This window comes from Planococcus citri, chromosome 3 (genome assembly GCF_950023065.1).
Source record: "Planococcus citri chromosome 3, ihPlaCitr1.1, whole genome shotgun sequence".
Lineage (NCBI taxonomy): Eukaryota > Metazoa > Arthropoda > Insecta > Hemiptera > Pseudococcidae > Planococcus > Planococcus citri.
The window spans coordinates 48879178-48891069 of record NC_088679.1 but is presented as its reverse complement, the minus strand read 5'-3'; the positions used below and the strand labels follow the sequence as shown (position 1 = coordinate 48891069).

General features: G+C 31.1%; 1 protein-coding gene across 2 annotated transcripts; it reads right to left on the bottom strand.

Moving 5' to 3' along the window:
- Positions 1–2828: 2828 nt before the first annotated feature.
- LOC135840114 (uncharacterized) lies at positions 2829–6242 on the bottom strand. Of its 2 annotated transcripts, none has more exons than XM_065356463.1 (5): positions 6085–6242; positions 5915–5984; positions 5286–5383; positions 3402–3543; positions 2829–3261 (listed from the first exon to the last, which is right to left on the bottom strand). In XM_065356463.1, the coding sequence occupies exons 1-5, from the start codon at positions 6154–6156 to the stop codon at positions 2957–2959; spliced, it is 687 nt and encodes a 228-aa protein (XP_065212535.1). In that variant the 5' UTR covers positions 6157–6242; the 3' UTR covers positions 2829–2956. The 2 variants fall into 2 exon arrangements, with proteins under 2 accessions (XP_065212535.1, XP_065212536.1); XM_065356464.1 differs by having other exon boundaries at positions 5915–6001; positions 6085–6241.
- Between the last annotated feature and the right edge of the window lie 5650 nt (positions 6243–11892).

The following is an 11892-nucleotide window of genomic DNA, read 5'->3' as shown; positions in this document are numbered from 1 at the left end:
CGGATAGTTTTGAAAAGGTGATGTCCAATAATATAAATTATCGAAAGACAGTGTCAAATTAATTGAAAAAAATTCTTTAAAAAATCAGTAGTCAAAATGTTTTTAAAATCCCATGTATTTACGAGATCTTTTTTTAATAATGAAGTGTTTTGCACGCAAAAAAAATGTAAGCACCCGAAAAATTTTTTCAATAAAAATGTATCGGATTTTACGAAGCCCTGTCTCCAGCATACGTGCTTTTTGCTTTGCTGTTTTCGTGTTGTTACGCTAGGCAACTTCCTGCGTCAATTTCAACAATCTATTGATTGGTGTACGAAATATTGCGTGTGCCAAGTGTATAGAAAAAAGAAAATTTTCATTTTTTTTGGTTTATTTTTATGACAACTAAATTAGGCTATAATAATGATAATAAAACATTGGAAGAAATCAGCTCGTGTGTAATATTATAACAGTATAGGTACCTACATAATACATGTGAAATATCCAAATCCAAATTCTTCCAAAATAACCTGTGCTGTGTAAACTGTATAATGGTAATTTGACAAGATCGTGATGAAAAGACTTAAATGTTAATTTATTATTTTTCAAAAGCAAGACGACACGCAAGAAAATGAGTCGAGTAAAAAAGGTTTTAAAACTTTGCAATTCGAGGAAAAACAAAACAAGCATTGAACTTTTCACTACAGCGGTTAGCACATTTTTTTCATGTTACATGGGAATCTGAATGATAATTTCCAAATGTATGAAAAATTCAAAAACTAAGCGTATGCAATTGGCATACTCTTTTATTTTTATTTTTTTTTTAGTAAAATTAGGTAGGTAGTTTTAGTGATCAGAATTCTCGTTATACCTTTAATAGGTACCTTCTACCTTGACTCAGTTTCTAAAAATGATCAAAAAATTCAAAATTTTCATCGAGGAAACTCAAATTACATAGTTTGATTTTTAAGTCGAATATTTACAACTAGGAAGTTACTTGTATGTAATATCGGAGAAAAAACACCTATAACTTTATAATGTCAATCTACGTTAATATTTTTCACTACAAGTTGAAAGTATACTAATTTGATACAAACTATGCTACCTAGTTCCATCAATTTCCCGACATATGTTTCGCAAAACAACGTTTATAAAAAAGTAACAATATACACACACGTCGAGCTACAATAATGCTGGTACCTGGTACCTATACATTATAATGTGTTCAGACCTAAAACGACTTTGTTGTGCATTACGTATGCATAAACATATGCAAATGAAGTATACCGGCTGGCTTCATAGACGTATAAAAAGATTCCAAATTCTATTCAAAAAGTATATAAGAAAGGGTTGTGTATGCAAATTATTTCGTCCCATTATAGCATTTCGTTTTAAAAATTTCAACGTTGGGTACCTATTGCGCATCTCTACCTGGATGCGAATATTCTATTTGTAATTGCGTTCCGATTTTCAATGACATGCTGTACTTGGGTTTACGATCTTATATATACCTACTTATATGTATAATATTAACAATCGAAACAAATCCTTCAAAAAAACGCTTACTTACGAGAGCAAAAAATCTTGGTAAATTGAAGAAAATGATTGCACACTGCATCAACAATTTGAATTTTTGAAAAATTATCGACGATGGTCAAAAAAATCGAATTGACTACCCAAGTAAAATCATTTTTGTAACTAACCAGGTAGTCGGTCACCCTCCTAGCAAAAATTATTTGCAAGTGGTTCCTGTATGCAAATGAACGACGAAACTATGGCACCCTTGAAACCACATACATTCGCAACGTTTCTTTTTTTTTACCTGATATACCTACCTACGTACTTATTCATTTGTCTCGAACGTATTCACCAATTTCCTACTTATTTTTATTTTTAGGTAGAAGCTGCGTCTGCCTGAAGGGACAGAGCGAAACCTTTTGCCCCCTTTTCTTAACAATACGCAGACTAGGTGTATTACTTTTTGCATCATTATTCAAATCCGATTTTCAAACATTGTAATACAGCACTTGAAATCTTTCTATACACCAATTGACATTCTACTTATTCGCCCAATTTAAGTTGGCCAAGTTGAACGACCGTTTAATACATAACGAAACACTTTCATATATACATATATGGTACTACCTATAAATTCCGCTATTTAAACTATTTAAAGAAAAAAAATCTGCTTCGTTACGACTTTTTCCCCCTTTGTGCATGTCAAAACGAAGCACATAACCTAAGCTACGAGTATCTTCCGAAGGAACATCACAATCGTTGCAAAATTATGTTACCAATGATAAAGTTGAAATTAAATTTTAGAAAAAGTTTTTGAATTTTTAACCATGGTACGTTCATATTTCGCGACAAAATGTAAGAAATTCTGTGGAAGTAAAGTTTTTACAATGTGTTGATTTTCGACGATGAATTGAATACAAAAATCAGAAGTTGATATTTGATGAAATATTCGTGAGTAGGTACGATGATCGAATACTAAAATTTTACAATTTTTCGTTTGTTATTATGGATTGAACAGAAGAAAAAATTTTGTGACAGCGAGAGAAGGTATAGAATTGAAATAAATTATCAATTTTTTAGCCAAGTAAATAGGATTTTTTGTACACCACATCACCACGAGAACAAGTAAGAAAGATACTTCAATCATTCGCCTCTCATGCACACTTACCACTGGTATAGGTAAGTACAAAGTACAACTACAAAGATAAGCATTAGATTGGGAAATTATTTTCAAAAATCACGAATTAATTCTGTAAGTTGTTGATTAGATATAATTAATGTGCACAATTAGAAAGAACGAAATAAAAACAAAAAAACAACAACAGCAAATCAACTGTTACGAGATATTGTATGAATGTTTCCCAATTCCCATTCAAATTTAAAAGTAAACATTAAAAATAATTTTTATGCAATCAATAGGTATAATAAATAGGTATAGGTATTAGGTACCCACGTATCTTTACGGTCCTCTTTTCAGTAATTTCTTCAAATATTGATTTCTATCGAGCATCAAGTCATAGTGAGTAGAATAATTCATATTTAACCACGAATAGTCTGGATTAGTATTTCTATCAAGTTTTGGGCTTCTTATAGAATGATCGCTAGTAAATTGTGAAGATAACTTTTCTAGTTCTTCAAGTTCCAAGTCGTCGCTGCTTTCGCCGATGAAAAAGTTTGGATTCGTGGCATAACTTGTTTGATTTCCTCTGCCGTGGAGTGCTTGATAAAATTTCAAAGCTACACCCGCAAATATAGAATATGCGACTGAAAGACATAATTACACTAAAGTAAAAAAAATATTACCAAACGAAAAAAAAAGTTGATACATAATTCACTGCGAAAGCTTCTGCTTTGTGAATTATCATGAAGCAAAAAATTGACAAGTTTTTCGTTGTACTATTCACCTGTGATGATGAAGATACAAAATACATCGTTTGCATCCAGAGAAGTCTCTTCCAAGAATAAAAATAAAATATTACTGATCAAAATGAGTAAAATACTGGCAACATTTATCGTAAAATACACCAATAAATACTGGTATCGTTTCTACAACAATAAAAAATGAAGAAATAATACCTATAAATGAAAATGAAACATCAACTTACCAGGTAGGTACCTAGTTCTAAAAGTGTTTCCTGATATTATTCATTTTTCAGCTCAAAATCACAACGTGTTTGAAAAATTAGGTAGGTACGTATTTCACCCAAATGGCCATTTTAGAAAACCTGACATTGAAAATTCTGCATCTTTGGTTCCCTATACCCCACCTTTTTGACGTTTCTCAACATGTTTTTTTGGAAAAATTTTCTCCATCAGTAGTAGTACTCATACTTTTGATTGAAAAGCATAATGAATTAGTAAGTGCTTCCATGATACATCATCAGTTGTCCAAGATGAAACTTATTATGGAGAAGTATTCGAGTTCATCAGATAAGTAGTATATGTATGTATGGTATAGATATGGTCCCCAATTGAACATAAAAACGGGGGGGGCGCACGTTGAGGATGTCTGGTGAGTGGATGCACAACCATAAAATGTAGAGTAACCATTCCAGGCATATCGTAGAATTTTATCGACAATTTTTTTCAGGCAATATAAGTTAAGTACCTATCTGTATCTATCTACGAAGTGTCTCTGGACAAATGTCGAAAATTTTGCTTCGAAAGTATAATAGCAACCTAAGTACTCGAGTGTAAGTTGGGTTGCTGACTCTGAAAGCTGAAAGGCAAAGTTATGGATTATTTTAGGCTTCTTTTTCTTTTCAGAGTTCAACAATTCTTCAAATTGGAAAATTTAAAGATGCAAAATTCAAATCGTGTTTGAATTTTTAAAATGCTCTTCCGTCGGAAATTGTGAGTTTATAACAAACAATAAAAATACACAAGCTGACTTACTACACATATCTAGGGATTTTTTTTTAGAAAAATGCCATGTTTATATTTTTCTTACGTTTGAAATTAAAGGCACCACAGCACTTTGAAAATTTTAATCAATCACAGCACATCACAAAAGCCTCAATTTCAAAGATACCTATACTATACGAGTAAAATTTTTAAAAAAAACTTTTTCATGCTCCTTTCAAAATTTTATGAAGTGATATGCGCAATTAGATTCGATTTACCTGTAATATGTATATGTACTTGTACTTATATGTATTTAGATAAGTAATTTGTGCAATTTTTAATTTTAACAAAAAAATAGCGTATAACTTTGCCCCTTCAGTTTTCAGGTTGACAACTAAACTAACATTCAGGTACTTAGGCTGTTGCACTTCAAGGCAAAAGATTCAACACTTATACTGGAACATGGACGGGGCGATTCAGAATATCGAATCTTTTTTTCACTGAATCCTCATAAGAGCAATTCTCGATTTTTTTTTCAAAGAATCGCACTATAGTACTCTCTCAATTCATTTAAAATTTCAAAATATTTTCAGTTTTCGTTTCAAAAAATTGGGTTGTTATGTTTACATTTTTTAAAGACTTTTGTAGAGTACCCAATTTCAACCTTCAAGTTGCATTTTTGGTTACAGGGAATGAGTTTTTTTGTCTAAGAATCGGATTATTTTATATAGAATCACCCCCATCTCTGACTTGGAATACCAGGTGCGAAATATACATGCCAAATTGCAAACATTGTATATTGGATGATTCACTGTCAAATAAATTGGTCACTTTTTCGTTGTACATATTAAGTACCTATTCAACTATAAAAGTTAGTGGCGTTGAGTAAAAAAAAAAGATTACAGAGAAATAAAAATGGTCGTGCAAGCGAAAAATAACCTTACTTTGTGAAATCCGTACAATGCTACCAAAACACCAACGAATGACAATATCAAAATGCAATCGTTTCGAGTACTGTTCAAAAAGTGTGAATCCAAATATCCTGTTGAAACGAAAATTAAGTATGTAGATGGCTGAATAAGTTAGTAGGTACCTATAAAGGTAAGTACCTTATAGAGGAAGTATCTGCAATTACACATACAGGACTCCTGTTTACCTACCTTGAATAAGAAAAATAAGCCAGGCTGATAAGACAGCTAAATAGGTAAGTAGGTGGATAGGTAGGACTAGGTAGGTTAGGTATTTAATCAGAAAGATAGATGAAGAGTAGGTACCTATGCAAAATATCGAGTATATACCCCTTCATAACAACCATAATTTTTTTTCAAGTTGATGGTATTGATTTAATACCGACTCAACACGGTGAATTATTTTTTTAAACTCACGAAAAAGGAACTGTAGCGATATTTCTGAACACCCTGTACTTACAAGCACCAACCAACTAAATACGAACCCCTAAGCGATATGGGTATTTCCAAATCATAAAGCGCTAAACGCTTTAAAAAATTGCTTAAGTGCAGCTAGCGTAGGGTTTTAAATAATCCTAATTATAGTCATCAATTCATCATCTTACCATTCTCATCCACTAATTGGAACTTCGTTAACGACGCTGCAATTCGAATCGTTGAATACAAACAAAACAGCTGCAAAGTAAAGAAAGCTGCTCCCGTTAATGCAACAAGTAAATACGTAGGTACCTACTTCATTAAAAAACAATCTGAGAAACTTTGTTAATTTTCTTACCGCTTGCAAACATAGCAAGCTTATCGTGGTAACTTTCAATGCTTCTTTACTGTAGGTTAATTTTAAACACATTGTGATTTTTAAAAATCGATTTACTCCTCTAAAACATTACTAACATCGCTTCACATCACATCTCACAAATGAAGGAATTCAAAATAAACATTTTATCAATTTTTATCCGCAGATTATCTACGCTGAGCAGTCATTGATAGATTATATAGATATCAGATTCATAAATACGAGTAGGTACATTTTACTTAGTTCAAATTACGCTGAGATTGAATTTTACATTTTAAAGGGGAGAAATGCCGAATTTTTGGTTCTTTTTTGAACGATTGCTTGGATTTTAATGCCACATAATAAAATAATACATAAAAATGAACCTTGCAAATTTGAAATTATCTCATTCAACCAGAGTCTCATGGTCTCATAACATTTAACGACCTCTATCGAAGTAGTAAAGGATTACAAGAGCACTGCCATTGAATATCAGCGATATCTGGAGATCTTACGAAGCATCAGAACGAGAAATAAGGGTTGCGTTCGACAAAAAGGGTGTGCGACGCCATACAATAGGTACGATTTTGAAAATGCTTAAATGCAGCACGAATTACAATGCAATTTTCGTAGCAAAACATAGTATTTTTACTAGTTTTTATTGAATTTTCTATTCTACATTTTTTTTGTATTGGCAGGTCAATGCACCTACTACGTAAGTAATTACTATTTCATAAATCATAATATTAGTTGTCTTGACTATTGAATCTGAGCATGGAAGCCAAGAGTTTTACGTTTATTAGGTAGGTACTTAGTACTTATCTTACCTATACAGATAGGTAACTTGATAAATAAGTTTTATAAACTAAATTTATTCGCGGTAGGTAGATTTGTATGAAAAATAAACTTAATTATTGTGACTTTTCTATACTTTGTCTTAAGTGAAATTTATCAACAGAACAAAACCAATATAATGCAGCTAAGCATAACTAGGTGTAAGTACCTATTTTTAGTAATCAACGTTTAAATTTCGTTCAATTTTTTTTTTTTTAATTTATAGCCGAATCTAAAAGTTGTTTGAAGAAATTCCAGAATACTATGGGTACCCATAAGTACAGAAAAAAACTGAAATACCTACATCAAAAATAAGTACATGGGTTTCTATTTTTAAAAAACTGAAATTGCAATTGTGAAGCTTTTTCTTTCAAAAAATCAAAATGAAGTTGAAAGGAAAAGTTTCATTTATTCATGAGTTACTCACGAAAGTCTCGACCAAAAAGTACTCAAGCTGAGCTTATATATTTAAAATTATTACTTTCATACTTACTTGTACAAATACATATTTTTACGTACATGTGTAATAAATCTTGAAGAATCACACAGAAAATACTGTAAACTGAATCGTGCACTCCATTAAATTTTTAGCACAAGTACATGCACAATACGAACATCCCAAATCAAACCAAAAAACAGACATGTTCTAAACAAATTGTAATTAATTCCAACACACATGTAAATTTCATTACTTCGATATTCATTCATGAGCCAAATAAATAAATGAATAAAGGCTGGACAAGGGAGGCCTCTTCAACTGATAAAATTCATCTTCAAGTAGGCTAAAAAAAATTATGCCCAAAATAACGGGTTCTTTTCTGGGGAAATGGAAAACCGAGTGGGTAAAATTAAGAAAGCTGCATTTTTTAAGTTGAAAAAAAAATCAGACAATAATATACTAAGTACCTAGTTAACGATTAGAATCTCATCTCAAGAGTGAATGACGACAATAATTTTTTTCAATTGCAAAAAATAATTTATTCAAACATTTGTGACCACAATAAAAAATATGTAGGTATATTTACCTAAATAGGTACCTAAGTCAAGATTTTACTTTGGCTGATTTATTACGACACTCATGACTTTAAGTATACTCTGCGATAATTTCAAGTTCATGAAGATCCTAATAAACCAATCAAGATTAGAACTTAATCAATTTTTTTAAAATTACTGCGAATAGAAGAAGATAGGGTTTAAAAAAACGAAAAAGTTGGTATCTATAAAATGAACAATTAACGTGACAATTGACAAGTAAGCATATTTTGTAGTCAGCTAAAAATGAGTTGATAAAAATTTGAAACTTGAAAACAACTTAAATTGGCTCACTTCTACATGGACAATCATTAAAAGTACGTATCAATTAATTATTTTTTCCTAAACTGAAGCTCAACATCTATCTTTACAAACATTTCTTTTCACTCCTTGCCACATGAATATAAAAACTCTGGCCTAGAAAAATAAATGAAATCAGCACGAAAAGAGAATAAACAGGAAAAAAGTAAAAGTTGAGAGAATGAGAAGGATGATGAAAAAAATGTTAATTGTGTCTGACCTTAAAAAAGTTATTTAAGAAACCTAACCTATACTAATAAAGAAGACTTTGCACCTTCAGACAGATTATAAGCTTTTTTGTTAAAAAAAAAAAAAAAAAAACAAGCCAACAGAGGGGTGGTAAGAAAACGTCTGCTAAAATAAGGACAAAGAAGTTTAATGAGGAAAAGCCAAAGCTTTGTGGGGAGAAACTAATTCAACATAAATTCATTAAATGACTTTCCGAGTTTTCTTCGTACTTAATGGTATTTCGCGGTTTCAAAAAATATTTCCCGTCGGAAGAAACGCAGTTTATTTTAGTTTTTTCTTCACTGTGTGTTGAAAAAAAAAATCTGTAATATTCTAAAAGTTTAACTTTTTACTTATAGCTGATGATTTAAATAATTCGTACAACAACGCGTAGAAATATTATTTTTCCATCGTAGACTGCAGGCCATCATAAGCTTCAGGTTACGTGGTATAATAAAAACAAAGTTTTCTATAATTGAACCTTTTTTTTATATCTGAATAATTAAATATAATGAGGTAATCAGACCAATAGGCATTTTTCTTTCTTTTAAATTCAATGTCAGGTAAAAATCCTATCAAGCTCAATCACATTAAATTCTTTCTAAAATAGGAATATTGAAAATAAATTATTTAAACGCGGAAAATGAAAATAAATAATACCGCTACGAGGATTTAAGCTATTCCTTAAATACACAATTAGGCAACTCCACTAACGTTATTACTAAAACATATGCCTGCCTAGTTTTCAACGACGGGGGACGAAAAAGTCTGACTAGAGATCACAACACGAACAATCAACACCTGGGATTGCATAGAAAAAATTAATTTTATTCAACTTTTTAGAGATAACATGATAAATATGTACCTACCTTGATATACTCATCACTATCACACCTATTGAAATTTGAAATAGAACAACCACTTATGTGGCCGCGAGTTATTTTTAATCAATGAAATAAATAATAGAAAGCAAAATTAAGCTTAGAGTTTTATTGAATCAGAAAAATATATACGTACAGTATTTAGATTACCTACACAACACATATCGGTACGTACATATTTAAGTACATTCTTATATTTTAAATATATCAAATTCATTTTACTGTATTGAAAGTACCTGCCGAAGAAATCAACTCACAATAATATTTCACAATGAATATACCTACTTAAGAAGAACGCCATTTAATTCGTCGAACATAATATTATTCTTTCATCAGAAAAAAACCTTATCGATATCATTGAGGCAATTTCATATTATTGAAATTTTCATCGAAAAATATGTACGCGTATAAATGAGATTGATGAAAAAGCAAATTTATTTTTTAATACCCACCATTGAAAAAAAAAACAGCCATTATGAAATTTAACGAAAACTGTTTAAAACGAGAACAAAACTCAAAAGGATAGCATGAGCGTAGAAAATCTAATTTTATTTTAAATGGAGAATATAATACAGACATTTCGAGGGAAAGCCAAAAAGGAAAACTGATTGGCAAAAAGCACCTCATTAGTAGCTCGTATTGGCGCTGATATATTGACATTCCAATTATGGGATTTTTTACTCGTTGAAAAAAAAAGCGAGGGACTGAAAAAGAAAGCAGCTCTGATGGAAAACTGCATTAAAACGATTCTTGAGAAAAATTGACTTCTAAGAATTAAGGGAAAATGCGTAAGATGTTCACTTCAAAAACTTTCCAACTTTAATGATTTTAATAAGATTAAGAAAAGGAACAAACAATCGTGTATAGGGTGTACTGGAATCACCGTTAGGGTGCTTTATTGGTCGTTAAAAATATTTAATGGGCGTAGTTTAGTAGATTTTTTTCTGCAGCAATTATCGAGCAACGCGGTGTGTTTCTCGAGAAACCAAATAATAAAATCATCTTGATACCTTTTTCATTTAATAATAGGTGACGAATTAATGCGATTTACGAGCAACTACCTTTCACATTTTTAGACTCTGTTTCAACGTAATCAAATTATTGCTTGCTTAACAATATTCGCGTTTCACTTCTGGACAGATTTAGGTGCAGACCTTTTGAGGAAATTATGAAACTCGCCTATTTAATAGGAAGTTGAAAATCATAAAACTATACATTTATATACCTATTGCATTAATTTTCATCGAATAGTTACGTGTTTCATGATCATTTTCATTCACGTCCCCTCCTGTGTACATGAATTTCAAAATTTACCAGCATTTTGAACCAGGATTTATTAAAAAAGATTACTCTGATACGCCATTTTAATGACAGATAGGTACATAATTTTCATGAAAGTTCTTCACAGAAGAGATTTTTTCAAAAACAGTGTTCAAAAACAGTGCTGCTAAATTCTGAGGATTTGTCTTAAAACTTGAAGTTTCTTAAGATTAATTATTATTAATCATGTTAAGGATTTTCAAAAATACCTATTTCGTCTTTTAAAGAGTTTGTGGAAATGTAATTAAGTATACTTTAAAAATTTCATTTTTTTGAACGAAGTCCTTAATTCTAGTCAGGAACATATAAATCTTTTTCAATAAAATTAGGACTAAAATCTCAAGTCTTCAACAATTCATGATTTTTCCATGACAATCAACACTCCACCATGTGCTATTTTTATTTTCATATGTACCTATTTACAATAGGTACCTAGTAGAAAAACGTACCTGAACAAACAAAATCCCTCTTCCTACTCCTCCTTTATTTTTAGATCTTTTTTGAAAAAAAAACAATTATCGTTGCAGCTTTTTTGCGCTGCTCAAAAATACATTTCCCAATACTCACAACCAAGTTACTTGAATTTCTTTCAAGTTAGATCATCAAAAACATACCGCGAAGGAAATTCAAAGGAAAAAGAAGGCTAAAACGAGTAAAAAAGTTTAGCGAAAAAAAAAGCCAAGCCATTTTTGAAAAAAGAAAGAATCCTTAATAAATCTACATGCATGGACCAAAAAAGCACGAAGTGACGAAAGAAGTGGAAGTGGGTGTAGCTTAATATATGTAGCGTTTCTCAAAGCGGGATCAATACCATCGGCAGAAATCGGCTGTATTACATATAAGCAAAAAGAAACATGGCCGCCGTCGTTTATACTGAAGTGCGTAAGTGCTACTCTACCATTTCGAAGAAAAAGCACGAGGGTTATGTTCCATAAGGAAAGAAGGAGCATAAAAGTATTAAAGCCTAATGCAAATGTGGAAATTTACGTTTTTTCCCAACCGACCCTGCTATATAGAAAACGAGGGTGTATGAAAAATACCGATTCAACATCTTTCAAACCAACAATGCTTTAAAAAAAACAGTGGGGGTTAAATTTTTCCATAAAACTAGCAACTATCTTCATGTTAGATATCTATTCAGTAATCTTATTTCGTGGTAAAAGAAAGTATAGGTACCTATTCTAATTATTTTCAATCATAATTAGCCAAGGTGATA